This window comes from Grampus griseus (genome assembly GCF_964374135.1).
Source record: "Grampus griseus genome assembly, chromosome: 6".
In the NCBI taxonomy this organism is placed as follows: domain Eukaryota; kingdom Metazoa; phylum Chordata; class Mammalia; order Artiodactyla; family Delphinidae; genus Grampus; species Grampus griseus.
In genome coordinates this window covers 112,895,684-112,917,789 of record NC_139000.1, presented here as the reverse complement: position 1 = coordinate 112,917,789, position 22,106 = coordinate 112,895,684, and the positions used below count along the sequence as shown (strand labels likewise).

The 22,106-nt window shown below is 48.2% G+C and overlaps 1 protein-coding gene across 3 annotated transcripts in view; it reads left to right on the top strand.

The window, feature by feature from the left end:
* PALLD (palladin, cytoskeletal associated protein) overlaps window positions 1-22,106 on the top strand; it is a 400,580-nt gene that overhangs the window by 349,327 nt on the left and 29,147 nt on the right. Inside the window, exons 11-12 of one of the 3 annotated variants that reach the window (XM_082656727.1) lie at window positions 6,924-7,457; window positions 20,848-20,983. In XM_082656727.1, the coding sequence (XP_082512853.1) occupies window positions 6,924-7,457; window positions 20,848-20,983 (670 nt within the window). Of the gene's footprint in view, window positions 1-6,923; window positions 7,458-20,847; window positions 20,984-22,106 lie in introns of those variants that run through there. The other 2 variants (XM_082656729.1, XM_082656728.1) reach the window with 2 other exon arrangements.

Genomic DNA, 22,106 nt, shown 5'->3' with positions numbered 1-22,106 from the left:
TGATGCCTTTAAAATCTATTTCTGTTTAGCAAAATGTGCTGTGTTCATGTTTCCAAACCACTTGAAATGGATGTGAAGACAGGAGATGCTTGAGGTTAACATGGATACAGATAAACCCATACTGGGACTTGCTTAGTTCTTTACAAGTTCCTTTAAAAGTAGGTTCTTTATAATGTTTAAATGTTGCTGGGCTTTAAGAGTAAGGATCGTAAGATCTGAGAGTTTGTTAGGACCTCGCGGATATTACACTATAGATTTCCATTTTAAGATTGCGAAACTGGGCCCCAGAGAGGATAAGTGAATTGTCCAAAGTCTTAGAAAGCTAGAGGCCAAGCCGTTGAACTGTTTGACCGTTTCTGTCTCTGGTTGCTTGTTTCTCCTTGTAAGTGGCCTGTGTGGCAGTGGCTTTGTCTGCAAGAAGGTGGCTTTACCCCTTAGAAAGACGCAGCGGTGCCCCGAGTGCCAGCGAGGCTGATGGAGCAGCTAGTTTTCCACTTGACAGAAATCTGGGACTTTAATTAAATGCAGCCAGTATTTAGTTGAGTGCCTGCATTTGAGCAGAGAGGGAGATACCAAACTGAAAATGTTTGCAAGGGGAGAGAAGTGGGAGAATGCCTTTTGTTCTTCCAGGAGAATAAAGCCATTTGGTGAGTAGGTAATGGTTGTTTCTTTTGAAAAACAGGACACTTTGCCCTTGGTCAAAACTTATTCGTACAGGGCCAGGCTGCACAGCCCTGCTTCCGATACTCAAGGCAGCAAACATACCTGAGGTGAAAATGACCAGACGGGCTGCACGGGCCTCTCAATCATAAAATGGTAATTCGAGGAAACATGAACCACGTGGAACCTTAAAATATGCCAAATGCTTTATTTCATTGTAAGACCGACAGTTAAGCATCTGTCCATCTTGTTCCCCCCAGTTCTTTTAACATCTCAGAGAAGTTCTGTGTTGACGATCTTAAAGGCGCATTAAAGATCAGAGAACATCCAAATCTTTATCCCTGCTCTCTCCCCCAACCTTAGGGGCGTGCGTTTAAATTCATAGTTGTCTTCGCACTTGTGACCCCCCTAAACCCAAGGCAGTACCCCCTCATTTGGCTCCTGGGAACTCATTTTGAGCGTGTAGGTGATTGCCTTCAGGACTGTGATCTGTACACCTGTTACCAGGGGCAATAGTCAGGTGTTGGATCTCCACCCTCACCCAGCGGCCGTGGTTTGCTGTGCTGGGAAGACACATGCTGAAGCCTGAGTGTAGAACGAGGCCATTGAGGGACTAATGTCATAAAGTCGTAGAGGGAACTTAGTCCTTCTTGAACTGAAGTCCCTGTAGGAGTTTTATATTCTGTCTAGTTTATAAGCTCCCAGAATTCATGTGTTGAGCTCTCAGACAGACAGTGCTGAGCGAATCCCAGCCAGAGAGGACTCCCTCGTGGGAATACCCAGCAGTTTGTCTGTCGTTCGCTTACCTTCCTACATGTGGAAATGGTTGGAATTCGGCAGTCCAGGGCGGGCCCTGTTGCAGGATGGCCTGACGGGGCACACCTCGTGGACCCGGCGGGGCACGGCAGCCAGGAGTGACCAGATGCTTGTGCTTGGCGGTGACGTGTCCCTCGCCTGTGTGCGGCGGGGTGTTGCGAGGACGCTGCAGGTCACAGCCCTGCCTTCGGAGTCCTTACGAACTGCAGGACCCGGTTCAGAGGGCGCAGGTCTGTAACTCACCGTGCAGTGGCTTCTGTATCACCCAGTAAAAAGGGAAAGAAAATATATAAGCCCACAGCCTATCTGTCCTGAAAGCATGAATGTTTTCCAGCTTCGCGACCCCAAGAGTCTCTCGGACAATTGTAATTGCTCCGTCCTGGTCAGTGTGAACGCTGGCAACCCAGCCCTTGATCCACAGGGACGTGCTGGGAATTTCCAGGTTACATAAAAGTTGTTCTCCAGAAGTTTACTTTCATGTCATTCATTTTAAGCTTGGGCTGCAGGTCCCCAGAGACAAAGCGAACTGTAGTAATCATAACTAACATTTTAATAAACCTTTTCTGTTTACTGAGCACTTTGGACAGGGTGATGTGCAATAGCACGAGCCCTTGCCCCAGGCTCTGCCCTGACCTCGCTAACCTGACCCACGGGGGATTTTTCAGCCATCCTCCCAGGGCTGCTGGGCTGTGTCAGGCCAGCCCAGGTTGGGGAGGAGTCGGCCCCTGCCCGCCACCCCGCGTGGCTTTGCGAGCAGTAGGTGCGGGGCCGGTCCCAGGCTCAGCGCCCAGCCCCAGCCCAGTCTCCAGGCCTCCCTCCCATGCGCCACTGCTGTCCCCTTGCCCGTGAAGAGGGAGGTCCCTGCAGGAAGCACGTGATCTCCGTCACTAAGGTCTGCTCTGTAAGGTAACCAAGGTGGATGTAGTCGTGCTCGTCTCTGGGAGTCTGTTGAGCTCACCCCGGGGACAGCATGCGTCTGGCCAGCGCCGTCCCCCTGCCCGGCCAGCCTTTGCCCCCTGCTCTACACTGCTGCCCGGCTGGCTGGTTTCTCCAAGACTGCTTTCATCAGGTGGCAGGAGAGATTACTGAATTGGAAAGTAAAAATGGTTTCTACAGCCCTACTTATCCCTGTCAAATCTGAACCTTCCCCATCCAACCAGCATGGAACTGTTCTTGCTAAAAGCTGTGTCCAAACCATCGGGGTGGGAGGACGAGGATTTGTGATTTCCTGTCATGGAGAAGGGAATCCCCTGAGTTAGTCCTGACACATCCCCTTCCTGGGTTGCCAAGATCTTCGTCTTTGCACCATTTCACCCTGGAAAGAATCAAGTTCAAAGTCAGAGATCTTAAATATATTCTTAAATGTGTAAGTATTTAAAACTTTGATGATTCCGATCCTAAAGACCCTGGTTGCTATGGCAGCAAAGAGGCATGAGAGCGGAGGTCCCCAGGAGGGAAAGATGACCACAGACTTTTTAAAAACCACATTGAAGGTCCGGGTTCTTTTATGTTGACCTGACTGGCTCTGCAGGTACCTGCTCTGTGACCTTGAACAAGTTACTTAACAGGTTCCCGGCTTGTAAAAGGACTGTGGCAGGTGCATCACAAAGAGTCTAGCCAGCTCATTCCCTGAGGTATTGAAGCCTTGAGAATTGAAGGAGGGGTGAGAGCAGGTTTTCTTAGGCTTTCTGAGTTGGGGGTTGTGGTGGGGAGAGGAGAAAAAAGCTGGGAGAGGCTAGATGGAGGCAACTTTAACACGAGGACCGCATCGTCCTGCTTGAGTCTCAGCGCTCTTAACCTGACTTTCCTGCCTTTACACAGGGTCTCCAAGACATTCAGGTCAGTTTCGCATTCTCATTTCATTCTCAGAAAGGACAGCAGAAAGAAATGGGAAAACCAAAACAGTGATAACTTTTTTAAAGGTGTTTTACAAATACTAAATATTTTATTTTTATTATGTGAGTTTCAGGTGTAAAGCATTATAGTTCCCCATCATACACACTGTAGAGTGATCCCCACCGCATGTCTAGTTACCGTCCATCACCATACACTTGACCCCCTTCACCCTTCACCCATTTTACCCACCCCAAACCCCCTCCCCTCTGGTAACCACTAGACTAAATCTCTAGGTGTTGTGTTGTGTTGTGTTTGTGTACTTAGATTCCACATATGAGTAAGATCACATGGTTTTGGTCTTTCTCTAAATTATTTCACTTATTAGCACACTACCCTCCAGATCCATCCATGTTGTCACAAATGGCAGGATTTCTTTCTGCTTCTATGGCTGAGTAATATTCCATTTTGTGTGTGTGTGTGTGAGAGAGAGAGAGAGAGATTAACGTATCACATCTTCTTTATCCATTCACCTGTCAGTGGACACTTAGGTTGATTCTATGTCTTGGCTGTCGTAAGTATGCTGTAGTGAACACTGGGGCACATGTATCTTTTCAAATTAGTGTTTTCATTTTCTTCAGACAAATAACCAGAAGTGGGATTGCTGGGTCATATGGCAGCTCTATTTTTAATTTCTTGAGGTACCTCCATACTGTTTTCCATAGTGGCTGCACCAATTTACATTCCCCCCAACAGAACTTTTCCCTCCTTCCCACATCCGTTCCAGCATTTGTTACTTCTTCTTTTTGACGATGGCCATTCTGACGTGTGTGAGGTGATATCTCATAGTGGTTGTGATTTGCATTTCCCTGGTGATTAGCTATGTTGAGCATCTTTTCATGTGTCTGTTGGCCATCTATCTGTATGTCTTTTCTGGAAAAATGTCTATTCGGAACCTCTGCCCATTTTTTAATTGGGTTGTTTGTGTTTTTGTTGTTGAGTTGTCTGAGTTCTTTATATATTTTGGATATTAACTTCTTATATAAGGGATACACGATTTGCAAGTATCTTCTCCCATTCAGTACGCTGCCTTTTTGTTTTGATGATAGTTCCTTTGCTGTGCAGAAGCTTTTTTAGTTTGATGTAGTGCCACTTGTTTATTTTTGCTTTTGTTTCCCTTGCCTTGGAGTTAGATCCAGGAAAACATCTCTAAGACCGATGTCAGTGTGACAGGTAATTCTCAGTAATTTCCAGAGGCCACAAGCAGTCTTGCCTTCCTGGGACCTTTCATTCCCTTTGCTTTTTTATCTCTGTGAAAATCAACTTTTATGAAAATAACAAGGACTGAGAAAGTGACTTAGAGTTGTGCACTTTGTCATCTCAGAATCTGGGTGTCAGAACCATTTAACTCAAATATTTTTTTTGAAATATTAGGATCCGTGCAGAAATCAAGTCAGACACTTAAAGATTCAAAGCAACTGTTCTGCCCTCCCTTCCCCCACCCCTCCAATTCTCTGCCTGTCACATTCCTCTCCAGCGCAGTGTAGGGGAGTGGAAAGGGTGGCACAGTTCTTCATGCAGTATATACTAGGACCACATCACTGGAATGCCTGTCCATTTCTTGTGAAATGCTACATTAATTTCTTGAACTGTCACTTACCACTAACAGTAGCATCTCGGCAGTTTTAAGCTCTCTTGAGCTAGCAAACTTGATGGGTTTTTTAATGCCCAAATGAATAGACTTGACCCCATGGACAAAGTTAGAACTAGTGGTGGTCAGAGCTTCCCTGGTATGGCTTCTTTGAAGACTGGCTTCTTGGGGGCCATCCCTAATCCTGGGGCAGAGGAAACCCCCTGCAGACACGGGGCACAATGTGATGTCTGGAGCCAGGGTGGCTTCATACAGCCGCGCTGGAAATGCCTGCAAATACAGCTGAGGCTCTGGCCATGGTGAACCCTGCTGGCCCAGAGGAGGGGGCAGTGCCTTCCGCAGGGCCCTACAGATCACTTCCAGTCCCGGTGCCCAGGTCAGCTGAATGTTGGGGAGAAACGGTCCAGGAATAGGATGCATTTTGCAGTGGGTAGGAAATAAGAAAGAGAAAGTAAAGGCAGGGAGATCAGAAAGGAGCATTTGGGGATTCAAAATGAGAGCACTGGTGGGTGGTTTTTATGAGTCCTATTCCTGGGCTGGTTCTAAACACGTGAAGGCTGGGCAGTCTAGCCAGACCACACAGACATGTGGAACCTCAGCATCCCATGGATCCTAGCACTGGCACAGCTGCTCTTAAAAGACTCCGGTTAAGCTCCAGAGGACCACCCAGGGTTCATTGCTGTCGGAGTCGTGGATGCTCTGCCTGGATTAAGCATCTACAGCCATGTTCCCCTCACACTTTTCAGTTCCCAAGAAGGCGTCTTTTCATGGACTTAAATGTAATCACTTTACTGGATAATTACAGCAGGGAATCAGAGACATGGGAAGGAATTTAGAACTCCTTGACAGATATTGCCATATCCAATGATACTTGATAACAGATCTAAATTATTTTTTTTTAATTTTTTTTTTTACCTTTTTATCAACAGCTTCAGTTGCTTTTATTGCTTTGAATTTAAAGGTTAAAAACCTATGGACAGGAGGTCCTGGGGGTTTTGCTTCTTAGTTTTATACGGTTTCAAGTTAGGAGCATAGCTTTGCGTCTCTGTGGACTGTTCCTATTTTATTCGCTTGTTACAGTGCCACCTTCCGTTGAAGTTTCTTCTCACAGCTGTGGGCCACTATCTGATGTGGATAAAGGAAAACATCTCAGATGTAAAATACAGCTAGACAGGAAAGCTTTTGAGTTAAGATAAGAGTAAGATTTTAGCTGATTGCTAACTGCTTTATTGCTAACCTCTTTATCAAAAATTAAAATTCAAACTGTCCCTTCCTGATGGAAAACACCTGGGAAATTAAAACTGCATTACTGTAAAATTAATAATTTGTTATTGCTTATTGAACCCCTGCAGGTGAAAGATGGGTGTCGTTTGCATGTTTCAGATATGGTACCAAATTTCAGTTTGTACTACGGTTTGTAGAAAGGATTGGCAGTTCACGGCTTCCTACTAAATTGGGGGTAGAATAGGTTTTGCATATGTTTTTTAGGGAGCAAAGGCAGAAATTAAAGTAGGTCTTCCCCCCCAGCATCAGCCTGTGGTATTTATTGACTACAGAGTTGACAGCAATGAAGTAGGGAAGTTGGATTCGCCTAAATCTACCCAAAGTAACTTAAATCAAGTGTTTCTTTCTTTTAACTTCCCCATTGTGATAGAGTTTTTCCAAAACTCGGCTACAGGTGAGAGGGCTGAGGACTCAGGTCAGAAGCTGTTCTCTTAGTATTTCTGGTTCTGTTAAAATGCAGTGCAACTTCCGCGGGTCAGACAGAACGTCCATCCCTGGCATCTGTAAACCGGTTAGGCTCACCTGGGGTACGAGTTCAGTTCGACGTTGAGATCAGCGGTGTCCTCGGTGGACCTCGGGCTCCCGCGGGGCGGGGAGGGGGCTGGGGGCATGGGGAGGGGTGGTCGCAGGGCCTCCCGTCTCTCCCGGCCCGTCTGAAGGTGTCCTTTTCTCCCCGCAGGGACGCGCTCAAGATCCAGCAGCTGCAGCAGCAGATCCGCCTGGAGCGCGAGGCCCGCGTGCGCTCCTCGCCGCCCGCGTCCCCGGAGCCCCCGGAGCCGCGCTCGGAGCCCATGAGCGCGCTCGCCGCCCGCCCCGCGCCCGCCGCCCGCCCCGCGCCCGCCATGCAGGCCTCCGGCTCCTTCAGCTACGCGCGCCCCAAGCAGTTCATCGCCGCGCAGAGCCTGAGCCCCGGCGCGCCCCGGCCCCCGACGCCCGCGTCCCCGACGCCCCCCGAGCTCGAGGCCCCGTGGAGCGCGCTCCCGCCGCCGCCCCCGCCGCTCAGCCCGCCGGCGGCCGCCCCCGGGCCCGATGCCTTCCCGCCGCCACCGCCGCCGCCTCCGCCGCCCGGACCGGGCCCCGTGCCCCGCGCTGCGCGCCCCGGCCCCGTGCCCGCCGCGCTGCTCCGCGCCCTGCTGCCCTCGCCGCCGCCCGCCGCCACCGGCGTCTCCACCAGCGTCTCTGCGCTCGGCCTGCCCCGCGCCGCCCCTGCCACGTGAGTGCCCGCCCTCGTGTATATGTAGCGGGGTCCAGCAGCCAGGAAGGGTCGGGGCAGGGCGGGGCGGGGAGCCGGGCTGGGTGCCCTGAGGTGCATTGCAACCCGTGCGTCCGCGGGACCGAGAAATGAGCTCACCCACATACATGTCGTACACGTGAGCTCGTACACGTACCGATTGGAGGGGACAGGCATGTCAGTAGCTTCACGTTGGTGCAGAAAAAGTGAGATCCTGTGCAAGCCGGCCAGAAATGATGGAGCCGGGCCTGTCCCCAGCCACAAATGATGGAGCCGGGCCCGTCCCCAGCCGCAAATGATGGAGGCAGCCCTGTCCCCAGCCACAAATGATGGAGCTAGCCCTGTCCCTGGCGAGCCATGTTCTCTGCAGGAATTTCACGATCCTCTGTCCCAGTCTTTCTGGATGGCTTTCCTTATGTCACAGTGGTGACGTGACAGCCTTCTGAAATCTTTACTTAGAAACTCTGAGGATAAATAAGATAATGTCCACAAAAGTAGAGGAAAGCCTTCAAAAGAAACCTACGGGCAGGTGTCTGTGCGTGTAAAGTGTAATGAGTAAGAGCTAGAACTCACCCTTTTGACTGAGGGGTTCAGAAACGTGTGCTAGCCAAGGTCAGGCCAGTTCCCTGTCTCAACCCTTCCTGTTGAAATCTTGCTTCAGGGCTCGCCAGGATCCCGGTAGTGTTCAGAGAGAGAAGAAGGAGATCCTAAGGAGGGTTTAGTACTGGAATAAAAACGCGAAGACCTTAGAATTCCAGTTCTCTTCATTCACGTGCAAGTTTTCCACCCTGGGGTGTGCTCTTTGCCCACGACAAGGTGTGTCTAGGAGCTCCTGGTAGCTGCGTGCTGTTTTGTTAGGCACTTTCTAAATGCTGGCTGCAGGAATTCTATGTTTGAAATCTGGCTCCTTCTCAAAGTTTTATTAGAAAAAGCTCAGTCAAATGACAACATAAATAACGTCGAATCAGGGAGGAGAGTCTGGATGGTAAGGATGTATCATGGGCCTCTGCTGAGAGTTGAGTCAGTCCGCTGGCCTGAGAAAACCTTTGTCTCTCTCCCCTCCTTTTGTGTTTGAGCTTTTATTTGGCGGCTGGGGAATGAATATTACCTTGCTTCAAAGAAGCTAATTGTTAGAAGGGGGGGGGGGTTGTTACCTGACACCCTCCTCCTTACTAAGAAATGGCACCAAATCTTGCTTCCCGGAAGACGAGTCCTATATAAATCATCCGCCTATTAGTTCTCAGTTGGAATTTGAACAAAGATGAGTCTACCAAAAGCCTTGGTGGTGGAGGGGTCATACCTTTTATCATCTTAAGTAGAAAAAGTGGTTTATTCTGGTTTTTGACTTCGAAATTCTATTGCATTAAGCAGTTCTAAGGGCTTACCTCGAGTCATAGAAGCGCTGGCCTCTTATCAGCATCTGTCGTAGTTACTCATACGGAGTCAAAATAATTTTATAATTGTTCCCAGAGAGGGTCCAGCAGCTCCTGCCGCTTCTTAAAAGTTACTGGATTGGGGGAGAATGGATACATGTATATGTGGGGCTGAGTCACTGCGAAACCATCACAACGTTGTTAATCGGCTATACTCCAATATAGAATAAAAAGTTTAAGAAAAAAAAAGGTAATGGAGAAATCATGCTGGTTTTGTGCTGTGGGAAACTGTATCCTAGAGGTAGTTAGGCGCTGTGACACCAGGGTTCAGTGGCAACCCCAGGCTTCCAGCTCTGTGCCAGCCCAGAAGGCGCTGTTGTGTGGTTACCCTTTTGTCTTCAAAAAGTTTTCCTGTTGCCAAATCACACACACTTGAAGAATTCGTTCTTTTGGTTTGATACATGTGACTTTCGAAACATTCTTTTCCTCTGGTGAATTGTGGCATCACTCGTTTTGCATTCTGAATTAAAAACAAAAAAGTAGCTATTTATCCATCATAATCATTCAAATAATTTGCCAAAGACCGAGTGTCCCTTTCAGGGTTGCCATGACCAATTGGCGTCCTTGAATTTGTCGGAACTGCCGAACTCTTGTCAAGTGACTCTTTTCAATTACTTATTTATATGTTATTGGGCACTCGTGGTGATTGTGACAGCACACTCAGTTTCACTTACACGTCGTTTCTCTGGTCGAACAGTTTTGCCATGTATGTCAAGTGCTACTAAGTGAACCGGTTACACGTGACTCAGTGAAGTAGAAATCCAGTAGTTGGGTTGGTTTTTGTAGTTGTATTTTTTTGCCTACCTGTTGTACCAAAATATTGAGTATAAATTTCAGATACCTCAGTTTTCTTAATCATCAGTCGTAGTACTGGCTGTTGTTTGTATGTTTAGCATCGTCGTGTTTTCATCTGTCGAAGAGTAGGTCTAAGTAGTCTGTGGAGATAAGGTTCTGCTCCTCGCGTCTGGGCAGTGGAGGGCAAGGCAAGGGGCAGAGGCAGGGAGGCCCGGGACAGCGGCCTCTGCCGGCACGCGTCCTCGCGCGTGGGTGGGCTTTGGGGGACTTCTGTGCATCCAGGCCCCTCGTTACTTTCCTGCAGACAGCTGCCTCTTCCCCGGGCCGTGGGGTCACCTGCAGGGAAAATACTGCCTCCTCAAAGCTGGTGACGGACACAGATGTTCAGGTGACTAAATCTCTCAGACGGAGGCCGTGAGGAAGAGCACGGGCCTCACTTCTATAAAATGAATGTATCCCCCTCCTCTCGGAATCGCTGCTTCCATTGCTATAATCCTGTCCCCTGCTCAGTGAATCAGCCTGAAAGGCGGTGGGGATCCAGGGCATCTGGGAGTGCCACCCCCCGCCCGGAAGGAGGGCGGCAGCTCTGCCTTAGCTGGTCCCGAGTGGCTGGGCAAGTCTCAAGGTGGATCAGATCAGACCTGACCCAGATGGCCCGCTGGGCACTGCACTGCTCACCCACCTTCACGCTCCTGGAGCCTGCTCCCAGGCAGCAGGTAGCCACGGAGCTACAATGTTTCATGCTCTGAACTACCTCTTTTATAACAAGGAGGCTTCGCTGCGTTTGTCAGCAGAAAAGCATGTGTCATTAGGAGCTGTGATGCACATGCGTTGAGAGCTTTTATCCTGCAGCCTCTCCGCTCTTGATAGGCAGTATCTCCTGGTCCTCTCTTCCTCCCTGACTTATAGGAAACAGGTAGGTGGGGACAACGCCATCATTCTCCCTTCAAGGTGAGAGACCAGGAAGGGGCGGGTTTCCCAGGGTTCTGGAATTAGCCCTAGCGAGGTGTGACTTCGCCTTGGGGTGTGGCCCAGGCTGATCTGTAATCAATCTGATGTCTAATGTTTTTTGACTGAGGTTAAAGACTGCAGACCAACAAAAACCCCCAAGTCTTAAGGAAAAGTTTGTAACGGTTTCCATTGTAGTTTAGACGTTTACAAATCGGGACCGTGGTTAGATAGTAACTAATAGAAAAGACAGAGCCGGCAGTGGACTTTGCCACAGGAAACAGGTAGAGGCGGAGGCCCCGAGGGTCTTGTCATTGGGCTCACTGGGGTCCAGCATCTTAGAGGATTCCACAAAATGCACATCCAGTCCCAAGCAAGTGTTCCCCAGAAAGTAGCAGGCCGGGTCTCGGGTGATGGTTCTGTTCAGCTCCCTGCCCCAGGAGCAGCTGGAAGAACACCTCGGTCCTGGGTGACCCTGCACAGGGTGCGCGGGCGGGCACAGTGCACACACGTGTGCCCGGGCCCAAAGGCAACGTGGAGAGAGTGTAACATTGGTGTAAAGTTACGTGCTGTCCTTGAAGCAAGAGATTCAGGTGCCCAACTGGACGCCAACAGCTTTGGCTTCACAATAAAAATCAGTAAAAATAATAGAATCGATGTACAGAAACTTAGTTTATGTATCTGCGGCTCTATTTTTTTTTGAATTTTATTTTATTTGTTTTTTTATACAGCAGGTTCTTATTAGCTTTCCGTTTTATACATATTACTGTATATGTGTCAATCCCAATCCCCCAGTTCATCCCACCACCACCCTCACCACTTTCCCCCCTTGGTGTCCATACGTTTGTTCTCTACATCTGTGTGTCTATTTCTGCCCTGCAGACCAGTTCATCTGTACCATTTTTCTAGGTTCCACATATATGCATTAATATACGATATTTGGTTTTCTCTTTCTGACTTACTTCACTCTGTATGACAGTCTCTAGATCCATCCACATCTCTGCAAATGACCCAATTTCGTTCATTTTTATGGCTGAGTGATATTCCATTGTGTATGTGAATCACATCTTCTTTATCCATTCGTCTGTTGATGGGCGTTTAGGTTTCTTCCATGACCTGGCTGTTGTAAATAGTGCTGCAATGAACATTGTGGTACATGACTCTTTTTGAATTATGGTTTTCTCAGGGTGTATGCCCAGTAGTGGGATTGCTGGGTCGAATGGTAATTCTATTTTTAGTTTTTTAATGAACCTCCATACTGTTCTCTATGGTGGCTGTATCAATTTACATTCCCACCAACAGTGCAAGAGGGTTCCCTTTCTCCACACCCTCTCCAGCATTTGTTGTTTGTAGATTTTCTGATGACGCCCATTCTAACTGGTGTGAGGTGATACCTCATTGTAGTTTTGATTTGCATTTCTCTAATAATTAGTCATGTTGAGCAGCTGTTCATGTGCTTCTTGGCCATCTATATGTCTTCTTTGGAGAAATGTCTATTTAGATCTTCTGCCCATTTTTGGATTGGATTGTTTGTTTTTTTAATATTGAGCTGCATGAGCTGTTTGTATATTTTGGAGATTAATCCTTTGTTCATTGAATCATTTGCAAATATTTTCTCCCCTTCTGAGGGTTGTCGTTTCGTCTTCTTTGTAGCTTCCTTTGCTTTGCAAAAGCGTTTAAGTTTCATTAGGTCCCGTTTGTTTATTTCTGTTGTTATTTCCATTACTCCAGGAGGTAGATCAAAAAAGATTTTGCTGTGATTTATGTCAAAGTGTGTTCTTCCTATGTTTTCCTCTAAGAGTTTTATAGTATCCAGTCTTACATTTAGGTCTCTAATCCATTTTGAGTGTATTTTTGTGTATGGTATTAGGGAGTGTTCTAATTTCATTCTTTTCCATGTAGCTGTCCAGTTTTCCCAGCACCACTTACTGAAGAGGCTGTCTTTTCTCCATTGTGTGTGCTTGCCTCCTTTGTCATAGATTAGTTGACCATAGGTGTGTGGGTTTATCTCTGGGCTTTCTATCCTGTTCCATTGATCTATATTTCTGTTTTCGTGCCAGTACCGTATTGTCTTGATTACCGTAGCTTTGTATTAGAGTCTGAACTCAGGGAGTCTGATTCCTCCAGCTCCGTTTTTTTCCCTCAAGATTGCTTTGGCTATTCTGGGTCTTTTGTGTCTCCATACAAATTTTAAGATTTTTTGTTCTAGTTCTGTAAAAAATGCCATTAGTAATTTGATAGGGATTGCATTGAATCTGTAGATTGCTTTGGGTAGTAGAGTCATTTTCACAATATTGATTCTTCCAATCCAAGAACATGGTATATCTCTCCATCTGTTTGTATCATCTTTAATTTCTATCATCAGTGTCTTATAGTTTTCTGCATACAGGTCTTCTGTCTCCCTAGGGAGGTTTATTCCTTGGCATTTTATTCTTTTTGTTGCAATGGTGAATGGGATTGTTTCCTTAATTTCTCTTTCTGATTTTTCGTTGTTAGTGTATAGGAATGCAAGAGATTACTGTGCATTAATTTTGCATTCTGCAACATTACCAGATTCATTGATTAGCTCTAGTAGTTTTCTGGTGGCATCTTTAGGATTCTCTACGTATAGTATCATCTGCACACAGTGAAAGTTTTACTTTTTCTTTTCCAATTTGTATTCCTTTTATTTCTTTTTCTTCTCTGATTGCTGTGGCTAGGACTTCCAAAAGTATGTTGAATAATAGTGGTGAGACAGGACATCCTTGTCTCATTCCTGATCTTAGAGGAAATGCTTTCAGTTTTTCACCACTGAGAATGATGTTTGCTGTGGGTTTGTCGTATATGGCCTTTATTATGTTGAGGTAGGTTCCCTCTATGCTCACTTTCTGGAGAATTTTTATCATAAATGGCTGTTGAATTTTCTCAAAAGCCTTTTCTGTGTCTGTTGAGATGATCATGTTTGTTATTCTTCGATTTGTTAATATGGTGTATTACATTGATTGATTTGTGTATGTTGAATCCTTGCATTCCTGGCATAAATCTCATTTGATCATAGTGTATGATCCTGTTAATGTGCTGTTGGATTCTGTTTGCTAGTATTTTGTTGAGGATTTTTGCATCTATATTCATTAGTGATATTGGTCGGTAATTTTCTTTTTTTGTAGTATCTTTGTCTGGTTTTGGTATCAGGGTGATGGTGGCCTCATAGAATGAGTTTGGGAGTGTTTCTTCCTCTGCCATTTTTTGGAAGAGGTTGAGAAGGATGGGTGTTAGCTCTTCTCTAAATGTTTGATAGAAGTCGCCTGTGAAGCCATATGGTCCTGGGCTTTTGTTTGTTGGAAGATTTTTTTTTTTTTTTTTTTTTTTTTTTGCCATACGCGAGCCTCTCACTGTTGCAGCCTCTCCCGCCGCAAAGCACAGGTTCCGGACGTGCAGGCTCAGCGGCCATGGCTCACGGGCCCAGCTGCTCCGTGGCACGTGGGATCCTCCCAGACCGGGGCACGAACCCGCGTCCCCTGCATTGGCAGGCGGAGCCCCAACCACTGCGCCATCAGGGAAGCCCTGTTGGAAGATTTTTTTTTTTTTTGGAAGATTTTTAATCACAGTTTCAGTTTCATTGCTTGTGATTGGTCTGTTCATATTTTCTGTTTCTTCCTGGTTCAGTCTTGGAAGGTTATACCTTTCTAAGAATTTGGCCATTTTTTCCAGGTTGTCCATTTTATTGGCATAGAGTTGCTTGTAGTAGTCTCTTAGGATGCTTTATATTTCTGTGGTGTCTGTTGTAATTTCTCCTTTTTCATTTCTAATTTTATTGATTTGAGTTTTCTCCCTCTTTTTCTTGATGAGTCTGGCTAATGGTTTATCAATTTTGTTTATCTCCTCAAAGAAGCAGCTTTTCGTTTTATTGATCTTTGCTATTGTTTTCTTTGTTTCTATTTCATTTATTTCTGCTCTGGTCTTTATGATTTCTTTCCTTCTACTAACTTTGGGTTTTGTTTGTTCTGGTTCCTTCAGGTGTAAGGTTAGATTGTTTATTTGAGATTTTTCTTGGTTCTTGATGTAGGCTCGTATTGCTATAAACTTCCCTCTTAGAACTGCTTTTGTTGCATCCCATAGGTTTTGGATTGTTGTGTTTTCATTGTCACTTGTCTCTAGATAAGTTTTTTATTTCCTCTTTGATTTGCAGTGATCTCTTGGTTATTTAGTAACATATTGTTTAGCCTCCATGTGTTTGTGTTTTTTACGTTTTTTTCCCTGTAATTCATTTCTAATCTCATAAAGTGGTGGTCAGAAAAGATGCCTGATATGATTTCAGTTTTCTTAAAAATACTGAGGCTTGATTTGTGACCCAAGATGTGATCTATCCTGGATAATGTTCCATGCGTGCTTGAGAAGAAAGTGTAATCTGCTGTTTTTGGATGGAATGTCCTATAAATATCAATTAAACCTATCTGGTCTATTGTGTCATTTAAAGCTTGTGTTTCCTTTTTAATTTTCTGTCTGGATGATACATCCATTAGTGTAAGTGAAGTGTTAAAGTCCCCCACTGTTACTGTGTTACTGTCGATTTCCTCTTTGATAGCTGTTAGCAGTTGCCTTATGTATTGCAGTGCTCCTATGTTGGGTGCATATATATTTATAATTGTTATATCTTCTTCTTGGATTGATCCCTTGATCATTATGTAGTGTCCTTCCTTGTCTCTTGTAACATTCTTTCTTTTAAAGTCTATTTTATCTGATATGAGTATTGCTACTCCAGCTTTCTTCTGATTTCCATTTACATGGACTATGTTTTTCCATCCCCTCACTTTCAGTCTGTATGTGTCCCTAGGTCTGAAGTGGGTGTCTTGTAGACAGCATATATGTCTTGTTTTTGTATCCATTCAGCAAGCCTATGTCTTTTGGTTGGAGCATTTAATCCATTCACGTTTAAGGTAATTATCGATATATATGTTCCTATTACTATTTTCTTCATTGCTATGGGTTTGTTTTTGTCAGTCCTTTCCTTCTGTTGTGTTTCCCACTTAGAGAAGTTCCTTTAGCATTTGCTGTAGAGCTGGTTTGGTGGTGCTGAATTCTCTTAGCTTTTGCTTGTCTGTAAAGATTTTGATTTCTCCATCGAATCTGAATGAGATCCTTGCCGGGTAGAGTAATCTTGGTTGTAGCTTCTTCCCTTTTATCACTTTAAATATATCATGCCACTCCCTTCTGGCTTGTAGAGTTTCTGCTGAGAAATCAGCTGTTAACCTTATGGGAGTTCCCTTATGTGTTATTTGTCGTTTCTCCCTTGCTGCTTTCAATAATTTTTCTTTGTCTATAATTTTTGCCAATTTGATAACTGTGGTTCTCGGCATGTTTCTCCTTGGGTTTATCCTGCCTGGGACTCTCTGCGCTTCCTGGACTTGGGTGGCTATTTCCTTTCCCATGATAGGGAAATTTTCAACTATAATCTTTTCAAATATTTTCTTGGGTCGTTTCTCTCTCTCTTCTCCTTCTGGAACCCCTATAATGCGAATGTTGTTGCGTTTAATGTTGTCCCAGAGGTCTCTTAGGCTGTCTTCAGTTCTTTTCCTTCTTTTTTCTCTCTTCCGTTCCATGGCAGTGAATTCCACCATTCTGTCTTCCAGATCACTTATCTGTTCTTCTGCCTTAGTTATTCTGCTATTGATTCCTTCTAGTGTAGTTTTCATTTCAGTTATTGTATTGTTCATCTCTGTTTGTTTGTTCTTTAATTCTTCTAGGCCTTTGTTAAACATTTCTTGCATCTTCTCAATCTTTGCCTCCATTCTTTTTCTGAGGTCCTGGATCATCTTCACTATCATTATTCTGAATTCTTTTTCTGGAAGGTTGCCTATCTCCACTTCATTTAGTTGTTTTTCTAGGGGTTTATCTCGTTCCTTCATCTGGTACATAGCCCTCTGCCTTTTCATCTTGTCTGTCTGTGAATGTGGTTGTTGTTCCACAGGCTGCAGGACTGTAGTTCTTCTTGCCTCTGCTGTCTGCCCTCTGGTGGATGAGGCTATCTAAGAGGCTTGTGCAAGTTTCCTGATGGGAGGGACTGGTGGTGGGTAGAGCTCACTGTTTCTCTGGTGGGCAGAGCTCAGTAGAACTTTAATCTGCTTGTCTGCTGTTGGGTGGCGCTAGGTTCCCTCCCTGTTGGTTGTTTGGCCTGAGGCAACCCAACACTGGCGTCTACCTGGGCTCTTTGGTGGGGCTAATGGCAGACTCTGGGAGGGCTCATGCCAAGGAGTACTTCCCAGAACTTCTGCTGCCAGTGTCCTTGTCCCCATGGTGAGCCACAGCCACCCCCCACCTCTGCAGGAGACCCTCCAACACTAGCAGGTAGGTCTGTTTCAGTCTCTTATGGGGTCACTCCTCCTTCCCCTGGGTCCCTATGCACACACTACTTTGTGGGTGCCCTCCAAGAGAGGAGTCTCTGTTTCCCCCAGTCCTGTCGAAGTCCTGCAATCAAATCCCGCTAGCCTTCAAAGTCTGATTCTCTAGGAATTCCTCCTCCTGTTGCTGGACCCCCAGGTTGGGAAGCCTGATGTGGGGCTCAGAACCTTCACTCCAGTGGGTGGACTTCTGTGGTATAAGTGTTCTCCAGTCTCTGAGTCACCCACCCAGTGGTTATGGGATTTGATTTTACTGGGATTGCGCCCCTCCTACCGTCTCACTGTGGCTTCTCCTTTGTCTTTGGATGTAGGGTATGTTTCTTGGTGAGTTTCAGTGTCTTCCTGTCCATGATGGTTCGGCAGTTAGTTGTGATTCTGGTGCTCTCGCAAGAGGGAGTGAGAACACGTCCTTCTAGTCGGCCATCTTGAACCAATCTCTCTCGGGCTCTTTTTTTTTTTTTTTCTTGCGGTACACGGGCCTCTCACTGCTGTGGCCTCTCCCGTTGCGGAGCACAGGCTCCGGACGCACAGGCTCAGCGGCCATGGCTCATGGGCCCAGGCGCTCCGCGGCATGTGGGATCTTCCCGGACCGGGGCATGAACCCGTGTCCCCTGCATTGGCAGGCAGACTCTCAACCACTGCGCCACCAGGGAAGCCCATCTCTCGGGCTCTTTTATACATTAATTTCTTTTTTTTGGCCACGCAGCTTGCAGGATCTTTGTTCCCCGACCCGGGATTGAACCTGGGCCTCTTTGGCAGTGAAAGCACGGAGTCCTACACAGTGGATGCCAGGGAATTCCCTCTTGTATACATTAATTTCTGAGATACACTCTTGGATGTGAGGGATTCCTGCCTGACAGCATGTTGATTTTGCTCACTCTGCAACTGTGTGAAGTTTAGTCTCCCTTCGATTTCGCTGAGTATGGGAAGAGGAGCATACGGGGGCTCTTCGTTTAAAAAATTCTCCGGTGGCCAGACAGGCCGAGGACCTCCTACGTCATGTGCTGTGCGCTGCGTCTCTGAGCACGGACCGTGTTGACCTGGAACGGTCCATCAAGGGAGGATGCTCCCAAGGTCGTTCAGTAGTCAAGGACAAAGAAGAAAACTTCCTGGGATTCGGCCTGGTTGAATCTGGAGGGTTTTACTTTCCACGTGCGCGTGTATATGGTTGAGCTGTTTTTACCCCCAGCGCCATGAGTTTTATTTAACATAGTCAGTGGTGTCACATTGAAGCTGGTGTAGACAGGACAGGACGCTTCTGCAGGCTTGGGCTGAGCACAGGAGCAGTCAGCACATAAGACGCGTAGGGATGCCACTGGTTCCTGTGCGCTGAGTACGGGGTTTTGCGAACAGTTCTGGTTTGGGTAACAGTTTACGTTAAAGAGACGTTTTGATTTTTCACTGTACAAACCATTATGAAGGGAAAGCATCTCAGGACTTCCCTGCCGGTCCAGTATTTAGGACTTGGCCCTCTCACTTCCCAGGGCTCTTGAGTTTGATCCCTGGTCGGGGAAGTAAGATCCAGCAGGCCATGCAAAAAAAGAAAAAAAAAATTTTTTAGAGAAGGGAAAGCATCTGTTTGTCACCAGATGCTCTTTTTATTCCTGATGAGTTGCTCTTTGTTCATCAGAAGTTGGTGCCACGTTGGGGAGCAGACCACAGCCGTTTTACAACAGATTCCTTTTATAGGATAGCACTCCGTTGCCAAAACTTTGCGTCAAAAGTTTGTCACCGCTGTTCTTGCCGGGCGCCTCCCCTTTCCAAATGCTCCATCTTGGTTTCCGCCCTGATCTCAGATCTTCACCCTTACTGTGTGCTCAGTTTTTAATAAAGTTTCTTAGTGTTTTCTGAATTACGTTAATAATTAGTCCAAATGAGATACTCTCAGAAAAAAAGAAAAGGTTCTGTATTAAACTAAGCGACAGCGCCGTGGCCTGGACCCGTCTCCCCGAGGTGCCCGGTGCCCCGTTGACCCCCGGGCTGGCTCTGGTGGCCCTCCCTGTGGTCACCCCGGTCCAGCTCCTCGTGGACCCGCTTCTGTCACCTGGCAGCACTCTGCCCTCCCACCGGGTCCTCCCTCCCTCCCCCTCTGCCGTCCCCACTGTAGAAGCTGATTTTTGCAGGAATCATGACCTCAGTCTGCTCTACGTGTGTCCCTGGCCCCCAGAGCCGAGCAGGGCCCTGACCAGGGGGTCTGCGGGGGTGTGGGCAAGCTCTTGGGGGCTCTGCTCAGCATCCTGGGGTCCTCTTCACTCCCCCCGGCCTCCCTTGGCCAGTCCCTCCACGATCCGCCGCCCTGTAGGGTGGTCTCTGTCAACTGCCCCAGAGCCCCTCCTGCAGGCCCTGGTTTTCCCCATAATCCTGGGAGACCTGTGCCTTTAGTTGCCACATTTTTCACTTTACGGAGGAGGAGGTGGAAGCACGAGCCATTGGCTAACTGGCCCAGTCTTTCTGTAAAGGGCGATGCTGGCCTCTTCACCCTTTTTGCTGTGATGCTCGCCTGCATCCCCACACCTCCCACGCATGACCCTGCCCACCTGCATCCTCACACCTCCCCCCCGTGACCCTGCCCACCTGCATCCCCACACCTCCCCCCTGTGACCCTGCCCACCTGCATCCCCACACCTCCCACCCGTGACCCTGCCCGCCTGCATCCCCACACCTCCCACCCGTGACCCTGCCCGCCTGCATCCCCACACCTCCCACCCGTGACCCTGCCCGCCTGCATCCCCACACCTCCCACCCGTGACCCTGCCCACCTGCATCCTCACACCTCCCACCCGTGACTCCGCCCACCTGCATCTTCACACGTCCTACCTGTGACCCTGCCCACCTGCATCCTCACACCTCCCACCCGTGACCCTGCCCGCCTGCATCTTCACACCTCCCCCCCTGTGACCCTGCCCACCTGCATCCTCACACCTCCCCCCTGTGACCCTGCCCACCTGCATCCTCACACCTCCCACCCGTGACCCTGCCCACCTGCATCCCCACACCTCCCCCCCGTGACCCTGCCCACCTGCATCCTCACACCTCCCACCCGTGACCCTGCCCACCTGCATCCTCACACCTCCCACCCGTGACCCTGCCCGCCTGCATCCTCACACCTCCCACCTGAAAGTGTATTGTGTGCATTCTTCTCTAACTTGCTCTTTTTCAACCTTGACATTATATCTTTGAAATTCACCTTTGGTGATACGCATCCTTCTTTTCCACTGTTGGACGGTGTTCGTTTCTCACTCATCTTTACCCACAGCCCTGTGAGGGAGGAAGAAGTAAACTAGGCAGCACATGGCTTCAGTCCACCTGTCAGGCCTGCACCCTGCAGCCCAGCCAGACCAGGACAGAAGAGGAGGGCGGAGAGGACAGGATTCACGTTTGCTCAGGGCGGGCGGGGCACTGATGCAGAATGAACTGGCGGCAGAGGACCAGGGGGCTGAGTTGAGGGAAGGATGCAGAAGTCTGTTCTTCCTGAAACCCTCTGATGGTCTCATGTGGCGGTGGGTGTTGTTACACCTGTTTATGACACGTGCTGGGAAGCCTGCGCAAAGTCACAGACCTAACACGGTGGAAACCCAGGTCTGGGTATAAACAGTGCCACGTATTTGTTGCCGCTTCCCCTGCCTTGGCCCTCATCTCACCCCGGCGGGTGTGCCCTGGGTGTACGGACTTTCTCTGGGGACCGGTTCCCGTCAGCGTCACTGGTCCCACACCCAGCGGGTCAGGCGTGGCCGTCAGGGTGGGTGGTGCTGGGGCGGGGGGGGGGGTGCGTGCCTGACCCTGACCCTGACCCTGACCGCGCTGTGTGCTTGCCCACAGGGGATTTCCCAAGAAGGCCAGCAGAACTGCCCGCATTGCCTCGGACGAGGAGATCCAGGGCTCGAAGGATGCCGTCATCCAGGACCTGGAGCGGAAGTTGCGCTTCAAGGAGGACCTGCTGAACAACGGGCAGCCGGTACAGGGCGGGGTGTGCTGGGGTGGGCGGGGTCTGGAGCTGCCCCCGAGCCCTTCCCTCTCCCCCAGGCCTAGGGTCCCGAGTCGCGTCCTCACCGCTGGCCCGGTACCCCGAACCCCCACGTTCCTCTGCGTGGTGAGGCTTGGGTCCGGGAAGTGGGGAGGGGAGAAGGCTGCTTTCTGCTGCCTCCTGTCATGGACCATTCCTGGGGCATCACAGCAGGTTGGAGGGAAGGGAGGGAGGAAGGACTGAGGGTGAGGCCGGGGTAGGGCAGTGAGGACCTGCGACCTTACAGAGAAAAAGGAACCAATCCCGCTGGAGGGGTAGGCGTGGGGAGAGCCATGCCCCCCGGTGACCTGTCTCTGCCGGAAGCAGTGAATCGGAATTAAAGTTCCAGGAGCAGAATTTGGATTCCAGGCCCTGCAGTGCTTCTGCACAAAAAGCATCTTTCCTTAGGAGACCATGGCTGGAGTCTAGAGTGTTAGGAGACACGGATTCCGTCACCTGAAAGAGGAGCCTTGCTTCCCATCCTCGTTCCAGTCTGTCAGGGCAGGACAGCTCAGCTCAAGGAGAAAATAGTAATTCTGTTTCAAGGCTGCAGAATTGTGAAGTCGACCAGAGTAGCTCTGGTGACAGTGTGCACAGATGTTTCCTCCAGTGGACCTAGTGTTTCCTTGCCAGTCTTTTTTGTTCGGTTTTGGGGGTTACTGACCCTTTTCTTATCACATCAGAGTACTTCAAGGGGACAGGAAAAGCAAGTCTAGCAAAGGAGGTCTCAGGTAGGGGAAAGGAGCCTTTTGTGCTTTATTATGGGGAAATTTGCCCAGCTCTTAAGTAGAAGCAGAAAAGGGCCTCTTTGTATAAAATCTCCCTCACACACCTTTTTCAGGAGAGAGAGTCTCTGTACTAGTTAAGTTTTCTAGGAATTGTAATTATCAAGCGTTGATGGATAAAAATGTGAGCACAGGCCGCATCTGCCCGGGAAGATGGGGACTAGAGGAGGGTGTTGGATGCTGGTCTTAATTATCAGGATCCTGACCTGAGCTCAGGAAGATTAAAAGGCTAATGAGTTCCTGTGTTGGTTAGTGATTTCGAAGAGAAGATTTTCACCAAGGGAAAATAT